Source organism: Lepidochelys kempii, chromosome 9 (assembly GCF_965140285.1).
Source record: "Lepidochelys kempii isolate rLepKem1 chromosome 9, rLepKem1.hap1, whole genome shotgun sequence".
Taxonomy (NCBI): Eukaryota; Metazoa; Chordata; order Testudines; family Cheloniidae; genus Lepidochelys; species Lepidochelys kempii.
This window is the reverse complement of record NC_136388.1, coordinates 87,887,567-87,909,820: the sequence shown is the minus strand read 5'-3', so window position 1 is coordinate 87,909,820 and position 22,254 is coordinate 87,887,567. Positions and strand designations below refer to the sequence as shown.

Genomic DNA, 22,254 nt, shown 5'->3' with positions numbered 1-22,254 from the left:
TGATGTATAGCCTGCTGGTCACCCATTTTATTCAAGAAACTTCAGTTGCTCCCCCACCCCCAGCTGCCCTCTTGTTGAAATTCTCCGTCAGCAGCAGGAACAACCTAATTGTTAAAATTAATTTGATAGTGAAGTGTACCCCAGTGACTAATTAATAGTAATTTAATGTCTTAGGTACGGATAGCCATATGGGTGATATGTTATGTTTGAGTTGTCAGGGTACTCATGGGGAGACAGGAGAGAAGTAAGGGGTCAGGAAGAAGTTTGGATGTAAGGTACAAATCAGGGAAAGAATATCTGTAAGGTTTCCTACCTATCTCTTTTGGTTTAGAGTTGAGCCTGAACATGTTCCTAAAGGGTTTACTGGGCTAGGTTGAAGGTTTCCATATTTCTTTGGCTAGGTGGAAAAAGAATGGTTTTAAGACTGAGGTACTTACCATATCAGTACTGACCAATGGTCCATCTAGTCCAGTATCTGTTGTGTAACAGTGGCCTCTGCTGGATTCGATGGAGAAACTTGAATCACCTTCAGAATACACCTGCCCAATTGTTCTGTGCTGTGTATGCCATATAGAAAATTTCTACCTGATCTTAGCTCTGGTGAGCAATTTATCTGAAATGTGAGGATTGATAGTTCTCATGACTTATTCTAGCTAGTATTTTGTATCTTGTTGTAATACCACTTTTCCCAACACAGATATGAATTATTCCAAAATGTGTTGATGCCTTCAGACTATTTAATTTAAAACACTTTTTACTGCAACTCTTACAACAAAATAATTGTGTAATAGGGTGAGGAACCTGATGAAGATGATGCTTATCAAGTCTTGTCTACATTAAAGAGAATCACTGCTTTCCACAAGTAAGTGGAATCTCAGCCTGAATATCTTGATTTTCATATTTGCAACATACTATTGTTTCTTATATTATTAAATTGACCATGTTAAACTTTGTGCAAAACTTATTTTTTTGTTTGGTTTTAATTTGACATTGGCAAATCTTGAATAGAAGACTATTGTAAATACAAAAACATTTATACAAAAATATACTCATGATTTAAACTGAACTCTATCTGGTTTCTTTACTAGAACAGTTAAAAGCATAGTGTAGTTATTAAATGCCAAATTCTAGAATTAGTATAATAAAATATAACCATTTGATGTGTTACAACACTGCTTCATTTCTGCTTTCTCTAGTGCTCATGACTTGTCAAGATGGGACTTGTTTGGTTGCAACTACAAATTATTGAAAACTGGTATTGAAAATGGAGACATGCCAGAACAGGTATTTAAAATATGCATGTATAACAGTGAATATACTTCGTGAATGTTTATATTGGGATTTTTTTCATCTAACTTTTTTTCTTAATCACAGATAGTTATTCATGCACTGCAGTGTACTCATTATGTAATCCTTTGGCAGTTAGCAAAAATTACTGAAAGCAGCTCCACAAAGGTATGTCATGCTCGAGTGGTAAGTCCAATTGAATGTATAATCTTTATAGAATTGTGACAGTCTGTTAATTTCCTACTGTAATCTGTGTCACCTATAGGATCACTCCATCTACCCTCAATTTTTAGGGCTGGTGGAAACTTTTTGAAATTAAGATGAAAAATGACTTTTTTACACAACTCCCTGAATTCCTTCCGCCTTTACTTTTGCCTCCCTACTATTTAAAATATAACATTGTGTCTGTATAAATAAACAAGCTGTAGAACTTTAAAGATCTAATTTAAGGTAACAGTAGCAAAGCAACTCAGATGCATAGCTACTCTGTCACTGTGATACATATCAGAATAAAATTCTTAATACAGAGTAGTGAACTAAGTTTACAAAATACAGTATAATCAAGGCTCTTTGTGCCCTACAGGGACTGGATCTAAATTGTATACAAGCCCTGAAATATCTGTGGTAATTCATTTAAATGAAGAGGTTTTTATGTATTAAATTTCATAAAACAATCTGTGCAGTATCCTGCAATTTGTTTCTGTATTGCTTCAGCCTGTGCTATTTTCATGTTTTTGACATGCGACAGATTTTTTTTAGTGATGACTTCAATAATGGAGTTATGCATTATCTGGAAAGAGCTGAAGATTTTTCAGCCGTATAGGGAAAACTTGAAACTCCTAGCACTTGAGAACACATGGGATTACAGCGTGGAATGCAGTTGGCTAGATGCTTCCACTAAAATGACCATCTGTGAAATAGAGAATAATGTTGATTCTTCTTTGTCATCATTAGCCTTCAGACTTGACTATCATTTTAAATTGATTGGTTAATTAACACCCTAAAGCTGTTGCTCTGGGAATCTACAGACTCAGGAAGACAATGCTACATCACTTTGCATTCAATTCAAATTTTTAAAAATAAAGTTTAAACAAATTCTTGTCAATTAAAAAAATGTAAAGGAGTTCCAGATATTACACTTCTGTCTGAACGTGTCAATTTTTGTGACTTATGTTTTCAGAGGGTGGGGGGGGGTACGTTTGTACAATAATATTTTCCTCTCCCTTGTTGCTGGGTGAAAGAGCTGCTAAGACAGGGGGAGCGGACTTGGACTATACACAGGGCACAATGAAACTGCCTATAAACTGTGAAATTAGCTGTGAAATGAACATAATCTGAAAAAAGGAGAAATTTTGCTCCAATCCTTTTCACTATCATAATAAGTATTACTTGCAACAATAGCTGGACAAAATTTTCTCATACAAATGGTAAGATGGCTCCGTTCCTTAAAGATTTATTTGCACCTACACTGAAACACATTTATGTGGCAAATTTCAGAGTCGCAGGATCATGCAGTATTGGGATCCACGGCATAATCCTGTTTGAAAATCGTAGGGAACAATACTCGAAACCTTTGAAAATATTGGGTGTCATTTTGGGGATGGGGAGGAGAGATGGGTATCTAGCTTTGAAAAGGCTGCATGTGGTGGTCCGAATGTAAGACAGCATTCTCAGTTACTCTTTCTCTGAAATAATGCTGCTGCTTGCCTCTCTCCTAGGCTAGAGACGTTTAGCCTTATTGATAATTCTGTGCACTTCATAACTTTTATGATTGACCACTCGTGAGCTTGAGGTGAGACTAGAACTTGTGGTCTCCAGCTCCTAGCCCAATTAACCTTTCTTAGCCCAAAGGATAAGAGGAGGAGGATACATCTTAACTGTGTCCAGTCAGAAGGTCTAGTTTTGTGGAGGGTTTTTTTCCTCCTCTCCCCTAGGTGATGGGAGAGGTATTAATTGGCCGCTTCACTTTGAATGGTCCCATGAAATACGTGTAAACTGCTTATGGTAGGCTGTTCCACCTTGTATTTAGCTGTGACATTCGAAGTACATTTCCTTGACCTGAAGATCTCTATGTAAGCTTGAAAGCTTCTCTCTCACCAACAAAAGTTGGTCCAGTAAAAGACGTCACTCACCTTGTCTCTCTGACTTCAGAATTATTTTCTCTACTATGTTGACTACTTATTTTTTTTTAAAAGGAAATATCTGTTCAAAGGAACATAGGTGTTAGTCTTAGGAGGATAAATTAGTGAGTTGATGATGCAGCCATGTGCACAAGATTCATTCAGTTTTAGCTAGGCTTACCTAATTTTCTGGAGTGCTTTCACAGTCGGAAGTCTGTGAACCCGAACACAATCCCTCCCTCACAGGTTCTTTTATTTAAAAAAGGAAAATTGGCAGGGAAGTTTTGTTCACTTTTTTCAAATACTGTCAGGGGGAAGGGAAAGGAGAGCTCCCATTCATCCACTCATAGGAGCTCTTTAACCAACACATAAAGAGGAGAGAAATCACAGCTTCAAACTTGAGAGCTTTTCTCTGCTCCTAAAGCATATCTTAAACTCAGTCCTCTAAGTATGTTTCCCCCAAGTATATTGGGGTGACGAAGTATTCGGTCTACTACAACATGCCTCTGTCAAGTTCGTATGGGCTGGAATTTTCAAAGGCACCTGAAAGTTAAACAGCTAGCTCCCATTTCAATCAAAAAAATATTTATTCTTCACTATAAAGTTGAAAAGTGTTAAACTGTATTTAATTTCTATTTAAAATGTTTTATTTTTAAAGGAGGACCTTCTACGTTTGAAGAAACAGATGAGGGTATTCTGTCAAATCTGTCAGCACTACCTGACCAACGTAAACACTGCTGTTAAAGAGCAGGTTAGTGACTATTCTGAGCCTTACTCTTTTATACCAGTGATTTGATGCTTTTAAAAGTGTTTAAACAATCTAAATGAGAAGTAATTCTTTTTGCATTGCCTGCATGGGTATGTGATATGCACAGCTTGCTGGATGCTCAAGCTCAGTGAATAGCTGTGTCCAGTAGTGCTGTGCATGTATTCTGCCTCAGTCCCCCTGGGACTGGATAAAAGAGGTATATATGCCCAACTATAGCTCATTTCGTTCTGACAACTGTAGGCAGCAAGTATGAACTTTCAGGAAATGTTATTACTTCATAGATATAATCGAAGTTCTTTGTTTATATTTAGGAATAATGTAATGGAAATTAAATGCCCAGTAGGGTTAAAAATTCTGTGTTGTCAGCTGCGGACATAGTTACAGTTGAAGCAGAGTCTGTTCGTTTCTGGCTTTGTCCCGTCTTGGGATAATCCAATGTCTGTTTCTGACAAACATACTTAGGACCTTTTCCATCCAGGATTGTGGGACATGGTCTCAATTTTTGCTCTTTGCGCAAGTCAGTCACCAGCTGTCTATGCAGAGACCAGAAAGGTCCATTAGAAAGAAATACCTCTTGGAGATGGATATAAAGACATTATTTTCTGGCACTGATTTGCTTGAGTCTGTACTGAGATCCTAATCTTGTTCTGTTGATTCAGGATCTGGTAGTTTGTGAGGCTTGGTTGCTAGATCAGCTCATGTGTTTGGATCTGATGTCAGGGCTTCTTTAAACCACTCTTTAGGAATTGGATTCAGTTGCCTTTATGCTTTCTGTTCTGTTGACTTTGGCTTTGATCACTGGTTGAACTCCTCCAGAGTAGTCTTTTGTACTTACTTTGAATTTGGTTGTCATCTCCTATCTTGGCACCTTCACCAATGGGGCAGGAGAGTGTTTTCACAAATAACAGATGGCGCACCTTCATCCTCAGAAGAATGGAAGGATGAAGAGGCCACTGATATTCCTGTCCCAGAAGGTCGTCATTTCTCTTCATCTTCACCAGACAAATCTGTGGCCCTCCTGACAGCACATAAGAGAGTGTTTTCCTGTTCTCAGTTCTGGTTCCCTGTGCCACAGTGATCCCTGGCAGCTGAGGTTGGATGAAGTCCTGGGGTGAAAGGAGGAGGATAGAGACTGGAAGGGATTGGACTGAGATTGTATTGACCCCATTGTGCTCGGCTCTGTACAAACACAGAACAAAAAAAACAGTCCCTGTCCTGAGGAACAGATGGCTTTTTTCTCCTCTGTTGTTGTGTAAAGATCCAGGCAAACAGAGAAAGTAACCAAGGCATGTCTCTTTTGTGACTATTAAGGGAAAATAGTGAAATTGTGTATAGAAAAATGCTGTGAAATGGACAATTATCTAACTAAAAGACAAAGGAAAAATACGGAGAGAAAATAGTTCACCTATAGTGAGAGCCCCGTGAAAATCTTTTTATTTACAGTTTTTCAGGTTTTTTTGGGGTGGGGGTGGTGTAATTTTGTTTTATCCTTCCTGGTGGCAAAAGGAGGGTTGAGTCCTGTCCCTGAGGAGTGGGGACAGTCAGGTCCTGTCCTCTGTGTTGAGAAGCCCTGGAGTGGTTAAATCAGGTTCTGCCAAAGTTGTAGGTAGCCCTGTAGGGGAGAAGAAGGTCATCATGACAGAGGGGCAGTTGGGTCAAACCCAAGCAGCGCTGTGACTCTTTCATTCAGGTTGCAATGCCTGGAGCAAGAAGCCATCACTAAGGGGTGAATGTGTTCTGTTTCATTTAGTTTCATCAGTTGCTTTTTGTTTTATTCTTTGTTTTCATTTTATTTTGTGTTGTTTTTGCATTTGCAAAAAATGCAGGCCTCTATCTCGAGTGTTTAAGTACAAAATTTTCAGACTTTACTACTGTGTTGGTTTTATTTTTGAGTGGAGGACCCCTTATATTTTCCCAGTTATCTTGCTGCTTTTAAAAAATGCTCCACGATACCTTTCAGACAGAACTTGACATCAGAATTTCCTATGTTAAATCCTATAAATATTTCAATTTGTAATAGACTTAATCTTGAGAGTGCCCTTTTTTTAAAGGGTCCGATCCCAATTCAGCCAGCACACATATGAGAGAGTTTATTCATGTGAAAAGAAAAGGAGTACTTGTGGCACCTTATCTTTTGCGAATACAGACTAACACGGCTGTTACTCTGAAACCTTTATTCATGTGGGTAGTCTCATTGCATCCAGTTGGACTACTCCATGTGAGTGAAGTTACTACTATTTCTTTAGGATCATGCTTTGAATGTAAAATATTTTCTGCATTGGGAATGTAAGTACCTTTTTTGTTGTTTAACTTCCAGTTTATTTAAAATACAGTTTCTGATGAAAGAGCAGAAGTTTAAGAAATTCAATATAGGAAGCCTTTGTTTCTTTTTTCTTTTTTTTTAATAGGCTTTCACTATTCTGTGTGATGTCTTGATGATCTTCAGCCATCAGATTATGTCAGGAGGGCGTGACATGTTAGAGCCACTTGTTTACACTCCTGATTCTTCATTACAGTCTGAACTGCTCAGCTTTATTCTAGATCATGTCTTCATTGACCAGGATGATGACAGCAATAGTGCAGGTGTGTGTGTGTGTGTGTGTATGTATATATATATATATATATATATTGCTAGAAGGCAAAGTGAACACAGCGAAAACACCTGACATTTTATTTTTATTTTATTTATATATATAATAAAAATGTCAGGTGTTTTCTCTGTGTTCACTTTGCCTTCTAGCTTATGCACTTGCGTGTGCTCGCTATCCTATGTCCATGCTCTTATGCACTCTTGCCAGTTCTTGTGTACATGCAAACACAAGAGTATCCATGAAGATAGAGGCAGCAATTGGAAGCTATTCATGATTTTGGGATGTTGGAAGTAGTTCTTGGGAAGACAGATATGGATTGGTAAACAGAAAACGGGGGAAATGACCAAAGGAACACGATAAATAATTTATCACATGGATATGTTTCTAATATGCATGTTTGTACGTGCCTAGTAATAAAAGCAATTTAAGTCAACATATTGTAATTGTTTAGGAAGCATCTTGGTTTTGTTTGATAACTTAAGTTATCATATAAGTATTTGAACAGTAATGCTGTGTATAGAGAGTAATTGTTTAGGGTGTAATGTAAGAAAGGAAACATTTAGATTGAATATTTGCAGGGGAGTGGGGGAGACTCAGGCAGACTTATTAGGCTGTAGAATAGTCTCCCAGGGAAGCAGTAGAAGTTCTATCACTTGGGATGTTTAAAAATAGACTAGAAACACTAGAAAACATACTATGGTGAACAATCCAGAATTGGCAAGCAGAACCATGAGGTTTTTTCCAACTCTTATTTTTTTAATACATATGTATGTAAGAAAAAATCCTGTAAAATAAATCTTTCTTTTTGCCCAAATAAGGGGCCCCAACTTGCTGCTGTTGAAGTCCGTAGTAAAATGACCATTGACTTTGATGGTGCAGTATTAAGCCAAAAATTATTTATAAATCTTAAAATTTTAATATACGGGGGGGGGGGACCAAAACCCATAACACAAACACATTGTGTGTGAGCTGTTTTACTTATTTAAGAATCTGAAAGGTTTACTGGTTAGAGCAAAAGAGTCTAGACACCAGAGTGTTTTAGATTCTAATCTGATAGTTGCAAGATTACTCTGTGACCTTGGGTAGCAAGTTAATTAATCTATGTGATTTAGTTATCCCATGTATTAAAACCACATTGTTAACTTTGGTACTGAACTTCTTTACAGTTTTGCTTGTGAGCTTCTATTTTTGCTTTTCTTGGCTGCACTCAAAGTAAATACTACTTAGTCAATATTTCACAAAGCCAATGATTAGTTAATAAGGGTGTAAAGTGAAATGGGGACTTGATAACAGCATGCGATAACAAGGGTGTAGGGCATTTCACATTTACAACTGGTTCAGATTAGTCCCAGTATGAGAGAGAGTTAAAAATAGTTACAATAAAATGGTGGTGTAGAGATTACAAAGAAAGTGGAAGTCACACAAATCTCTACTAGAATTGGCATCATTGTTAATAGTCTCTAAAAAGTCATAGGATTTGAGTGTGTCTAGGGAATGTGAGGTACTTGCTCACTTAGAGCCGTTTCTCCCATGACAGGATTGGTGTATTATAAGATTTGGTCAGAATGTAACTGTTTACATAAACATTGAAAAGAAATACTTTTTCATTACCAAAAAGTAGAAAATAAATTGTAGTAATAAGGCTGCTTTTAGCAAATGTTAAAAATGTATTAGTTTAGTCAAATATTGCAGTTTGTCACAGTAATATGGCTGGTGTACTGTTAGGAAATATACTTAGGGTAAAGTAACACCTTCCATTCAGTGATCTCAAAGTACTTTAGAAGCCTTATTTAAACCTTGTAACATTCCTTTGAAATAGATACTAGTCCCATTTTTCAGACAGGTGAAGTCATTTGTCCAAAGGTAACAAAGTGAATTACTGGGAAAGCTGGGAATAGAATTCTTGAGCCTTGACTCCTGGTGCTTTGCTGTAACACTTCTTCATATAGAAGGCTAAAATGTAAACTGTTCAGCCACTTGAGTAAGTAAATGACCTGAATAATAAAAAACAACAAAAGTCCTAGGTAGTTTAATGCTTTGCATACCTTCCAGATGGACAGCAGGATGATGAAGCTAGCAAGATTGAAGCATTGCACAAAAGAAGAAATTTGCTTGCAGCTTTTTGTAAACTTATTGTATATACTGTGGTTGAAATGAATACTGCTGCAGATATTTTCAAGCAATATATGAAGGTAAATTTGAAGATTTTGTATAATAGTGAAACATTAAAAATACTGCAGTAAAACAAAAATTGTACTTGTAATTAAACCTTGTGGGTCCCAGTTTCTTTGATTATGTGAAAGATGTATTTTAAATCCAATATAAACAGGTAGTTCCCCATGTAACAGGTAGTTCCCCATGTTTCCATATGGAAAATTGCAAAGACAACTTTATTGTGTCAGAGTAACACATTGTTTTAGTGTGTAAAAATATTCCCACAGCTGATCTTTAACCCTTTTAATAGATTTATTTTCCCATCCTGATATGGTATTTTTGATTTCTTGTTTGAGTTTGGGAAGGTAACCAGCTTTTTTAACCTCGTTACTATAGATGAATAAAAATCAACTGAATGATGCCTAATTCCAAATGAAAAAGGACGTTTAGAAATTCTTTTTGATAAACAAGATCTTTCAGAGTTTTGTAGGAGGGAAAAATTATTGGGTCTAGGGAATAGAGATTTCCAACAAATAGAAATTTTACTCTTTACACATAGATTACTACTTTAGTTCAATAAATAACACCCTCTGTTCCTGGGATCCAGGGCCATACCTGCTAATCCTGAACCTTCTGTCTGTGAACATAAAACGTTGTTGCTCCTTGGCGCCACAAAAAATGCATTAACTATTCCATGCTGTTCCCCCCTCTGAGCCTATGGCTACGCTACAGAGCTTACAGCTGTAGCGCTGCTAGTGCAGATGTCCTCAGCCAGAGACTTTTAACCTTTGCAGACTCCCTTCAGGAGTCTGATTTGTATAAACAAGTCAGTGGTTCTCAACCAGGGCTGCATGTACCTGTGGGGGTACACAGAGGTCCTCCAGGGACTACATCAAGTCATCTGGATATTTACCTAGTTTTACAACAGGCTAACTATAAAGCACTAACAAAGTCAGTACAAACTAAAATTTCCTACAGTGACTTGTTTATACTGCTCTATATACTATACACTGAAATGTAAGTACAATACTTACATTCCAATGGATTTACTTCCTCATTTTTACCATATAATTATAAAGTAAGCAATTTTTCAATAATAGTGTGCTGTAACACTTCTGAATTTTTATGTCTGATTTTATAAGCTAATGGTTTTTAAGTGAGGTATAATGTGTGGAAGACCAATCAGACTCCTGAAAGGGGTACAGTAGTCTGGAAAGGTTGAAAGCCACTGATCTAGATGAGTTGATGTTCCCTCTAGAAGACCTCTGCGTAACATCAAAGGTACACATACCCCTGGTTGAGAACCACTGCTCTAAGCTGATAGAAGGGAGCTGTCCTGTTGACTTAATTACTTCAGTGCCTGCAAGCAGCGATAGCAGCGTCGGCAGGATAAGCTCTTCCACCAGCATAATGCTGTCCACACTGGCACGTAGGTCGGTGTAACTTCCATCGCTCACAAAGGTGGATTATTCACATCCCTGAGCCACATAAGTTATACCAACTTAAGCTGTAGTGTGTACCTAGCTTGAGCGTACAGCTTTTTTTTTTAAAACCACAGTGACAGAGGTTCTCTCCTAATTGTTTTATCGTGATTGCTTGATAACTAAGGAGTAAATATAGGTTCTTGATTCAATTTTAAATACTTTTAAGGAACAATGGCGGAAATTCTATTATATTTATTATTTATTTAAAGAAGGCAGCTTCGGAGGACAGGTAGCCCTCCCTGTGGAAGTTGAGGACGGAATACCCCCTTTGCCACAAAGAAAATGGGGTTTTCCCGCCACTAGATTTACTAGAATGAGCTCTCCTTCCAAGAAAGGCAGTGCTACTAATGATTGTGTATATATTAAGTATGCCTGTCAGCCATGAAGCTAAATAGGTCATTCTGCCTCAAAACAGACACTATTGTTCATTAAGCAGGGTATGAAAGGCAATGGAAAACTTCTGTTGAACTTTTCAAAATTTTCCGATAGTTTTTTAGAGTATAATTTTGATAATTTTATTGTGGTGAAAAATGTGTGTTTTGACTCTGTAAAGCTATTTCATAGTTTCGTTCTTGTTAGGTATTGAACATGTTTCTGGCAAGGTACATGGTAAATAAAGTACATAATGCAGCATTCTTTTCTGAAGGGCTCAGTAGTAAAGTATATTTTTATAAAATCTAAAGCTTCAGCTCTTTTGTGTGGATTTTTTCTAGTATTACAATGACTATGGAGATATTATCAAAGAAACAATGAGTAAAACAAGACAGATAGACAAAATTCAGTGTGCGAAGACACTTATTCTTAGTTTACAGCAGGTAAGAATTATTCATTTTAAAGTTTATATATAAATACAGAATAATAAAATATTCCTTGTTGGTTGTGGGTAACGTTTCATAGGAAATTGTGTGGAGGGGAGTGTTAGAAGGAGAGATTAAATTGTAAAGTAAGGCTCTATAATTATTTTTAAGGTGATTTAAAGAAAACCCTGCTTATTCTGCATTTGTCTTCAAGTATTATGTTAATGAAAGGTGGGGAAAAGATTGTAAAAATCTAATGAAGGGGGACTCTATCATAATATCTTCCAGTTCTAGAATAGTAAGTAGAGCCACATGTTCATTTTAATAATGTAATAAATGCATTACAGACTTCCTTAATTCCATGTTCTTGAGCAGATCAACAAGGAAAAATAGCTCCCCCTTTTTTCCCCACTGTTTTCATTCTATCAAGTAATGAAAAAGACTTACCTTGTTTATTACACATCAGTGCTTGGCAAAGGCTTCACCCATCTCAGAAATTAAAAAGCCCTAATTCAGCAATCACATAACTCAGGTGGACCCACATTGACTTTAGTGGGGTGCTGTGTGTTTGCAAGGGATCACCCACATGGATCTCATTGTAGGCCTAGAAAGAAAAATGTTCAATTAACTGCTAATTTCTCTTTATACAGTTTTTGACTCTCTCCAACAGGCTTAAGTTAGTAATTTTTTGTGAAACCATAAAATGCTGCCGTCTCATCAGCCTCCTCTGCATGTATCCTATAGACAACCTAATGACCTAAAAAAGATAGTGAACAGTATACTAATAATGGTCACATAGTGCCAACTTGACAGGAGTTCCAAATACCAGTGTGATCGGAAAAAGAATACAAAGGGACCCAGAGAATGTAGAAAATATATTAAACTTGGAAAAATGCTTACTATTTCATCTAGGAAACTACATTATAGGGGAGAACTCTTGGAAGCAGAAGAGCTGAAAAGAGACCATAGGACTGATAGGGGTAAAAGACCTGCAGCCAGGGCATGTTTGGCCCAGGTCATCTAACTTGGGTTCAGGCTCCAAGGCTGAAAGTCACTGTGTAGAGGTTCAGGCTAGAGCTGGAGCTCTGGGACCTTCTAGTGATTTTTCAGAGCTTGAGCCCAAGTTAGCTGATCTGAGTCAGCTGCGGGTTTTTTATCCCTGTGTAGACATACCCATAGTGTACAAGAAATAAGACATTTTGTAGTGTAATATAACTGCAAAAAAGGCAACAAACTGCATAAATAGACACTTCATGGAATAAACTGCTACCAATCATTTTGTTCATGAAGGTGTGTAGATTGTATTTTGCTCCACTACCTTCTTACAAAAAAGATACTGACAAATGGAAAGAAGTTTAGTGAATAGCACCAAAATGGGAAGCTAGAAGTATTGATTTAAGAGGAAAGATTAAAAGAGCTCAGTGTGTTCAGTTTTGCCACATATTAATGTAGGTCTACCAATAAATGAAGGATATAAACATGGGGGGTGAGATTGTTGCCATTGACTTCAGTGGAGCCAGAATTTCACTGTAGAGATGGAGAGGAGGAGCTTTCATTTAGGGTGGTACAAAGGGGTGAAATAGAAATTAATGGGTTGAGTGGGCACTTCACACAACAGTGGTAGGAGTCACATGAGAACCCGTCAGGGGTGAAAGTAAGTCAAATGACTTACCGGTACGCTGGGGCCAGCTCTGGCCCCCAGAAGGGGTGGGGCTGAGGGGTCAGAGCCAGCCCACCCTGTAAGGTATGTGCCCCCCATTTCTCCTCCCCCCCTTCCCCACCAGGATAGCAGCAGCAGCCCAGGGCTCCCGGGGCTATTTAAAGGGCCTGGGGCTCCACTGCTTCTACTGCCCCGGTCCTTTAATTAGCCACCGGAGCCCTGGGGAAGTGGCGGGGCTCCGCGGCTATTTAAAGGACCTGGGCGGCAGAGGCAGCTGGAGCCCCAGCCCTTTAAATAGCTCCTGGAGCTCCTGCTACCCCAGGGCTCTGGGCCTGGGGCTCCCCTGCTTCTACCGCCCTGGTCCTTTAAATAGCCCCCAGAGCCCTGGAGTAGCGGTGGCGGAGCTCCGGGGGCTATTTAAAGGGCCGGGACGGTAGAAGCAGGGGAGCCCCAGGCCCTTTAAATAGCCGCCGGAGCCCTGCAGCTGCTACCCCAGGGCTCCAGCAGCGGGGCTCTGGAGGCAGTTTAAAGGGCCTGGGGCTCCAGCCACTGCTGGGAGCCCCAGGCCCTTTAAATTGCCCCTTGGGGAAGCTGGGCTGCCCCAGTATGGCGTACCGGCTCTTGCCAGTACACCGTACTGGGGTGTACTGGCTTACTTTCACCTCTGGAACCCGTATGGATAGCTAAATAGAATATATTTAGGATGGGAATCTGGGGAATTGTCCTGAGACAAGGTGTGCTAAACTGTGCAGTTGTCTCATTAGGAATGTACTGAAAACCTCATACCCTGGGATATCTAAATCTAGACTAAACATATTAGAGAATGTAGTTTAAGGAGTAATCTTGACTTGGCAGGGAGATGTATTTGTAGACCTAGGTTTTCATAAGTGGTCTGTTTTCATTATTTTATAAACTTTGCCTAACTATGCAAAATTTATTTTCTTCACAAAAGTGAGAAATCTGTAGTTCTCAGTCTAGTTTTTATATAATATTTGGTATATTTTAATCAGTAAATATCTTTCTTACTCATTTCATGCAGCTTTTCAATGAGATGATACAAGAAAATGGTTATAATTTTGACAGATCATCACCGACATTTAGTGGTATTAAGGAACTCGCTCGACGTTTTGCTTTAACATTTGGACTTGATCAACTAAAAACAAGAGAAGCTATTGCCATGTTACACAAGTAATTATCTTTTTTTTTTAAACTTCATTTCTTCAACCAAGAAATTTTGTTTCTGACATGATAAATATTTTCTTTTGGGAATTTACCAAAGTTGTGTATTAATACAAAATATTTTAGTGCTATTGAGGATCTTTTATTTTGCCAATCAGGTAGAGGTGAAAAAAGTGATTTGCTATTGTAGTTTCAGTTGATTCTAAGAACCAGGTTTTCCATAGCTTTAAGTGGAGCCTGACTGTACTACATCAAAATAAAAACTGAAGCACTGAATAATTTTACTGTTCAGCATCATTCTAGTTCCTCTTACTTGATTGCATTTCTTGTAGTGTATCATGAAAAAGTGTTTTCAACCTCTTTATGTTGATAATGAAGGCTGACCCAGTTGACTACTGGTAGTACTCTTCTTTGTCATGTTGGAGGACCAAGGTTATTCCATGTACTAGACAGGATCAAGAAAGATTGTGGAGACAGCAATTCCACCAGTTCACGTAGGAGTAGCACTGACAACTTTCAAGGGTGTCCTATCCAATACATCTGGAAGAATGGTGGTTTTGATCTTGATTGTGTTCTTCATGGATTTAATGCAGGGAGAAAGGAGTGAAACGATAAATAAGAACTCTCTCAGTGATTAGATACTTTGGTCATGTGGGTGGTGCTATAGAAAACTGTAAAATAGGTAATTCTTCTAAATCTTAATTTTTAACTTTTATTTTCAGAGATGGCATAGAGTTTGCTTTTAAAGAGCCTAATCCACAAGGTGAGAGCCATCCTCCTTTAAATTTGGCATTTCTTGATATTCTGAGTGAGTTCTCCTCCAAACTTCTCAGACAAGACAAAAGAACAGTGTAAGTATTCTCTGAGAGTTCTTAATATTATGAAATGTTAAATGATGAAAACATCATAGTTAAATTTGATAACATTTTATCTTTAATCTTTATTATTAACTAGGCAAAAAATTGCGATCACTATTATTGAAGTAAACTTCAGTAACATTTAGAATTAATAGAAAAGCAAGGGAAAGGCAAGCTATTATAGCAGAGTCCCTAATTTTTGTAATAAGTATACAGGAATGGTTAAAAACTAAGGAAGTATTAGCTGTTCTATAATTGTTAATAGATTACTTGGTTTCTCCTGTTCTCCTTTCAGCTATTGAAATGATAGGTTTTCATGGAAAGAATAAGCAGCATTAACAGTTTGAAAAGCTTGCTCTTCCTCAAGTGGCTGTATGTATTCCTAGTTATATGGGTAATGAGCCAACCAGTGCAGCCTATCTATGGAACCTTTCTGAGCAGTGCCTGCTAGAACACAGGTGCACCTCCTCACCTCAGCGTTCATGAACATTCTGAGAGTGGGGCTATATAAGGGGGCGCTGTGCCCTCTACCACCACAGTTCCTTCCAGCTGCTAGTGCTAGATGGAAGTGAACTGTTATGGTCCTTTGGATCAGATTTTTATTCCTACCTTAGTGTCTTGGGTAGCCTGTTGTTAGTGTTAGTATAGTTAGTGTGTTAGTAATTTTTAGTTTTAGTTTTTAGGTTTGGTTCTGTAGGTTGGCAGATCCAAAGAAGAAGCCAGGTTCCAAGAAATGTGCTCTCTGTTCAGCCATCTTTCCAGCATTGGGATGATCAAGTGAGGTGTGTTAAGTGCCTCAGTGAGAGTCACTCCCGTTCTGGGTGTTCCATCTGTTGGACCTTCACACCCAGAATGAGAGGCAAAACAGGCTGCAGGTGCTCCTGCTTAAGGAAACTTACTGCTAGACCCTTGGGTTTTGAGAGATCTTCAGCTCTGAAGGCTAAGAGGTCTCTCTCAGCTCCAGCTGCATCAAGGTAAGGTGCCTAAGAAATCCCAGGGATGTCTCTTTGTTGGTTCTAGATGACGTGCCTAGTTAGTCAGATCCTCCTGTTAAAGCTGAGAGAATGTCAAAGGCACATGTGTTTGCTGCCAGTTCCAAAGAAAAAGGTGAAGGAGAAGACAGCCAGTGTCAGGCACAATTGTCTTTACCAAACCTATTATCAATGACTGATCCAAAGAGGACTGTTACAGTAGTAGTAGAAATTTGTTTGGCATCTGATTATTTTTTGGATATGAGTGAAAGATTGTTTGAGGATAGGAAAAGGAAGACAGTTCCAAGGTCTAAATCCCTTACTCCCGATAAGAGAGGAAGGATGGAAGATAGTCTTTCTCTGGACCATATCTGCCTCCTCCTCCTAAATCTCCTACAGGATCACCAGGCAAACCTTTCTCACAGTTCATGTCTCTTCATCCTCTGGGCTGTTGTCTCCAGTGATATCCATAGCAGATCTGAGGACAGATCCACAGTTAAAGAGGATCAAGAAAGAGCCAAAAGATCTGAGCCCTCCAAGTTTATGCCCCCCAACTCTTGGTTTCCTCAGCCCTTCAGACAGTTTGTACCTCCATTTTGGATAGTCTCTTGCAACCTGCTAAAGCAGTTTGTGTTACCCCTGCTTCCTGTCTGCCCATTTCTAAGAAGGCAGATGAACTGTATCAAATCCTATGTGAGGGGTTTTTGTGTTTTTCATATTTTTCCCTTGCCACATTCTTTGGTGGTTGCAGTAGCGAGTAATATATTTAGGTCTGGTCAATCTCATTGAACCCCCACAGATAAAGAGGGAAGAAGTTGGATGCCCTGAAAAGAATTTTTTTCTTCTTAATCTCTAGGTATTACAGACTCTAATTACCCCGTGGCAATGTCCCACTATATGAATTCTATCTGTAGGAGAAAATAGCTATCTTTGTGCAAGAGTTATCAGATGAACAGAGGAGATTGGCCAGTGCTATCTTGGGAGAGGGACATAATGTGGCAAAGCATGTTCTCAGGGCTTCTTTTGGTATTTTTGATTCTTCGGCCAGAGTCTTAGCATCTGCTGTTACTTTGAGAAGACATCCCTGGTCTGTTGGTGGCCATGGACACTAGGTTTAAGATTTGGGATCTTGCCTTTGAGAGTGATGCTCTTTTCAGTAACAAGGAGGACAAGCTTTTGGAAAAGTTAAGACTAAAACTACTGCTCATTTGCTTGTTTTGTTTTTCACTGCTAGAAGGAGAGACCATCTACTCCTTTTCACTATCCGATACAATTTTATCCTCAATCTTCATTGTATCTTTCAACTCAAAGACGGCAACACCACCAGCAAACAGCTTCTTCCTTGCAGTTTCAACAAAAGAGGAAGTCATTCAGGTCCAAGGCTTCATCAAAGCAAAGTGGAATACCAAAGATTCCATTTTGCAGATTATATAAGCATTTAAGACATGACTAAATGAAGTATTCGTACTTGTAACTTGAGTTCTTTGAGATGACTCTGTGTATTCATACTTCCCGCCCACCTTCCCCTCCTTCTCAGAGTCCTATCTTGGTTTCTTTGGGTCAGCGGTAGAAGGAATTGAGATGGTAGAGGGCCCATCACCCACTTACATAGCTTCTCACCCTCAGAATGTTTGTGAACACGGATTGGAGGGGTAATAGAGCACACATGCACCTGCTAACAGGCACTGCTTAGAGATTGTTAGGCTGCACCAGTTGGCACATTATCCATAAATCTGAATATGCCAAGTTACAAATAACCTTCATTTGTTCATGTACTAAACATGTATATAATCTCTAAAATGGAATTTTTGTTACGCCATGAGTAACTTTAGACTGGGGCAAACAAGTGTGATCACAACAAGGCAAACTATTTATTTGTTGTTTTCACACGAAGGTGGATGAGCAAGTCTAGACATCTTGTTGAGTTTGCTGTTGGCAAGACTTCTTTTTAATTAGATTATAAAAGTCTTTGAAATTAGGAATGAAGATGACATTATGATGCAAGTTTTTGAGTAATCAAATAAGCTTACATTTCTTAAAATATAGGAATGTCTTAATATATTCTGCACATTTATAATCATTACTTCTTTTAAAGGTATGTTTACTTGGAGAAGTTCATGACCTTTCAGATGTCTCTACGAAGAGAAGATGTGTGGCTTCCTCTCATGTCTTATAGGAACTCCTTACTAGCTGGAGGTGATGATGATACTATGTCAGTCATTAGTGGAATCAGCAGTCGAGGTTCTACAGTAAGGAATAAGAAAACAAAACCAGCAACAGGGAAGCGGAAAATACCTGAAGGTGTGAATTTTTTCTTAGTATAAAATATATTGACGTTTTTAGAAGTTAATGAAGCCAACCTTGTTTACACAAGCTGGGGATCTGACCTTGAGAGTTTTCATATTTGTCAGATTGATAAGAGTATCTTTGTCCTTTCTGTATCTTTACAACCTAATTTTGTCTATATACATTTCTTGCAATGCTACCCTGAATAGGAAGTCTGAATGATAAGACATGGGCACACATAACGTAAAGGAAAAAACAATGTGCTTTTAGTGGGAAGGTATTTAAAATAGTTTATGCAATGGTCAGTTGTGCCAAGGCATTCTTGAGTACATTTTACTCTGCAGATTCTTAAAAGGTAAGAACTTTATTATTGATCCACAGTGGACATCTATGCATATGCTTGAAAGATATATCACTCTATATTTGTCATATTTAAATAATTTGATTTTAAATTGGTGTGAAAAATATATGCTGATATTATTCTTCACTTTCAGCTGAAGAAAGCAGTAGTAGTGACAGCATGTGGTTGAACAGGGAGCAGACAATGCACACACCAGTCATGATGCAAACGCCACAACTCACTTCTACAATCATGAGGGAGCCTAAGCGGTTGCGACCTGAAGAAAGTTACATGGGTGTATATCCAATGCAGCCTGAACACCATCAAGCTCCACTTGATTACAAGTATGTAGAGACAACTAACGTGTACATTGTATTACTGTTCAAATATGAAACCAGTTCACATTTAAAGGAGAATAATTTTTTTTAAGCACGCAAGTAACGTGGATGTTGGCTCAAAGACAACAAGAAGAAGCAGCTAGGCAACAGCAGGAGAGGGCAGCGATGAACTATGTCAAACTGAGAACTAACTTGCAGCATGCCATGTGAGTAAGACTGAATTAAAGGTTTACAATTTTTTTTTCTTGTGCATGGCTTCATAGGACTATATATATCTATATAGTCTCCCCTGTTACACTTTCTGAATTTTACTGTTTTTGAGTTGCCTTGATATCTTGGCAATTGGCATCTTAGAAATGCCTAGAGATGGAAGCAATGGTAAAATAGAAATGAAGCTAAGACAATAAAATTAACTTAGCTTATATGACTAAGCAAGTTAAGCTGCTTCGTTTCTTACTATTTTTATTTTTTCATATAGATTCCAAAGATTTAAAGTAATACCATGTCTTTTAACATGACATGAATTTGATACAAATGTGAACTTGAATCTGATGCTAAATTAACTGTTAGCACTGGCAAATTTTGGTATACTGTATTGAATTGTACTTGAGAATACACTTTGAATGCAATATCTTTTTGAGTAAAAAGATTTTTAAAATAAGAGTTTTATATGTGAGAAGAAATAACTTTTGCTCTGAAGTCTTGATTCCAAGATCATGTTTAATTTTTGTGACTGTTGAAAAACAAACATTTAAAGTTCAGAGAAGTTGTTTAGTCCAAGAAGTCCAGTGGTAGGTACTCATGGTTATCCTTACTTACACCGATCTAAAAAAAGTAGAACTGTAAAACATTGCCTAGTTGCTCCAACTGACAAAACTAACAATAGAATTTAACACATTATAAATTATAAACAGTGTCTGCCACGTTAGGCATGCCCATGACCAATCATCTGGTTGTCACTCGTTGAGTGACACAACTGAGTCAGAACAACTATTATCCTGGTAAAGTCAATTGCAAGAGCTAGCTCTTACGGGGATGGTTTAAGACAAGTTACAGGGAAATTCATATTTTTAACAATTGCATAATTTTGCAAAATAAAAACATATATTTTTTTAATTTTTTTAAACTAAGAATGTTAAAAATTTAACTCATTTTTGTTGGGCAGGGAGGGAAAACACACAGTACCCCACACTCATATAGGCTGTTGTCAGAGATGGGTGTAACGTCAGCATCACAGTGCATTCTGCGGCGCCAGTGCTGCTTTCTTGGGCCGATGATTTGTAGTGGATTGGGAAAGTGGGCAGGAGTTTTTGTAAGGGTAGGTTCAAGAATTGCCAGTAGCGATCCATGTCTTGGGGAAGCACCTTCACATCCATATCATTACCAGAACACGCTAGAAAGCTTTGCCCTTTGGGACCAGGCTCTCTCATGGCCCTGAACATTTGGACCCAAGCATATAAAAGGATCCATGGCTTTGACCCGCCTCTCAGTTCCTTCCAGCTACCAGGCTGTCTAGTTGAACCAAGAGTGATTCCTTCTTTGAGTGATGTCCCTGTGGGTGCTACACTGTAGGTGCGGCAGCACTCCCTGCACCTGGGGTTAGAGATCTTTATTAGCAGTGCCCGTTGGACCACACATGCACGCCTCCCTGTCTCGCTCTGAGTGGCGCGCGCGCACGTGTGTGTGTGTGTGCGTGCACGCACACACGCATATAGCACTGTGCAGTCCAGCTACCCCCCAGTTCCTTCTCAGATGCCGTTGGTCTGGGATTGAATCCAAAGCACAGCCCTTCTATCCTTTGAGCTCTTAGATAATGCCTTGCCTGTTAGGTTAAGTGTAGTTTAGTAGTTAGTTCTTTTCTTTATCATTTTTCCTTCCTCTTACCCTCCCCATTAATTCATAACTTAGGATTTCATTTTCCTGCTTCCCACCCTTCCCGACTGGGAAGCTTTCTTCCTCATCCTTATACCTGGATCTCCTAGGTTTAAGAGGTGTGTTTCCTGCTGGGAGGCATTCCCGGTAAGCAAACAGTCACCCACAGTGCATCCACTGCTTAGGTGAGGGACACATCCCACAGAAGTGTACCCATTGCCAGAACCTGACTGCCAGGGCCAGAAAAGACTGAGACATTTGGCTATGACTTCTCCTGGAGAGATCATTGCATCTAGCATCAGACCATGGTCTGGACACTTCCCTCATATGGCACTCGCACGCTGCTAGGTCGTCCACCAAATTCTTCTAAGAAGAAATCTTTTCTTCTTTGAGTGCTTGCTCATGTCCATTCCATGCTAGGTATGTGCTTGCCGCGTGTACTGTTGCTGGAGATTTTTCTCTTAGTGGTGTCCATTGGGCCAGCTCCAGCACTCTCTGGAGCCAAGTGCGTGTGTTGGTGTAAGGGGTGCTGCCAGCCCCACACTCTCTCAATTCCATCTTACCTCCTTGCTTTGGCTAGGCTCTTCCCAGTGGTTTTGGACTCCTTCTCCGTTCATAGTTTTAATAGTTTAACATATATAGTTTTTGAAAGTGATAGTTATATAGTTAATGTATGTATTTCTCATCATCAAAGCATTTTTTGTCCCAGGGGCTGGGCATGCCCCAGTCCACAGGTTTCAAGTTTTGTGCCTCTTGTGGAAAACCTATGCCTGTGAGTGACCTGCACTTGAGTTGCTTAAAGTGCTTGGGGGAAACTCGCATTAAGAACAAGTGTAAAATCTGGTGAGACTTTAGACCCCACATTAAGAAGAAGGAATGGGACATCAAACTAAAGGCTATCCTCATGGAAGCCACCCTCAAGCCTGTCTCAGAGCCGAACGAGTCTGATTTGCCACTGAGACTTCGGTGTCAGTGCAAAGTGCTCTCGGCACCAGGCACTTCCAAGCACTGTTCTTCATCCCCAGTGCCATGGAAGAAGCACAAAAAGCAGCACCCTGAGAAAGCGTGTTTTCCTGTGCAGAAGAGGAGAAACAAGCGGGGAGACAGAGTGAGACCCGCACTGGGCCACTCTTCTACCCCTGGACGTGCGTCTACACCCTCGGCTCCACCAAGAGAGATGAGTCTGGTGTGGGACCCACCACTGAGTCACCACAGTACCAGTGGACTGACAGTGCTGTTCACCATTGAGGCTTATCAGGTGGCAAGGAACCTTCTCTCTCTTCCAGTCCATCCAGCCGCACTGGGGAACTTACTATCTCTTGCTTCCAGAACCAGGAGGGCAAACGGTGCATCAGGCACCTTTCCAACACCAGGTCCTCCGGTACCACCCAGGGGCAAGCCCTACCCGATCCTGGCATCCCATTCCCTGGCACACCACCAGTCCCCAGAATCCTGGCACTGTATGGAAGCAGAAGCGGGTAATGCTCCACCATGGTCACCGACAGAAGAATAGTCTTCCCCTGTATACCGAAAAAAGCCCACTATCGGC

At 39.3% G+C, this 22,254-nt stretch overlaps 1 protein-coding gene across 6 annotated transcripts in view; it reads left to right on the top strand.

The window, feature by feature from the left end:
• The window catches only part of STAG2 (STAG2 cohesin complex component), a 182,835-nt gene that overhangs the window by 136,979 nt on the left and 23,602 nt on the right, over window positions 1-22,254 (top strand). For all 6 annotated transcript variants that reach the window (XM_073361289.2, XM_078854256.1, XM_073361285.2 and 3 more), the window contains 12 exons: window positions 792-862; window positions 1,197-1,284; window positions 1,375-1,455; window positions 4,066-4,158; window positions 6,585-6,759; window positions 8,820-8,959; window positions 11,119-11,220; window positions 13,902-14,050; window positions 14,764-14,892; window positions 17,965-18,170; window positions 18,650-18,839; window positions 18,926-19,039. In XM_073361289.2, coding sequence (XP_073217390.1) covers window positions 792-862; window positions 1,197-1,284; window positions 1,375-1,455; window positions 4,066-4,158; window positions 6,585-6,759; window positions 8,820-8,959; window positions 11,119-11,220; window positions 13,902-14,050; window positions 14,764-14,892; window positions 17,965-18,170; window positions 18,650-18,839; window positions 18,926-19,039 — 1,538 coding nt within the window. The remainder of the gene's footprint in view (window positions 1-791; window positions 863-1,196; window positions 1,285-1,374; window positions 1,456-4,065; window positions 4,159-6,584; window positions 6,760-8,819; window positions 8,960-11,118; window positions 11,221-13,901; window positions 14,051-14,763; window positions 14,893-17,964; window positions 18,171-18,649; window positions 18,840-18,925; window positions 19,040-22,254) is intronic.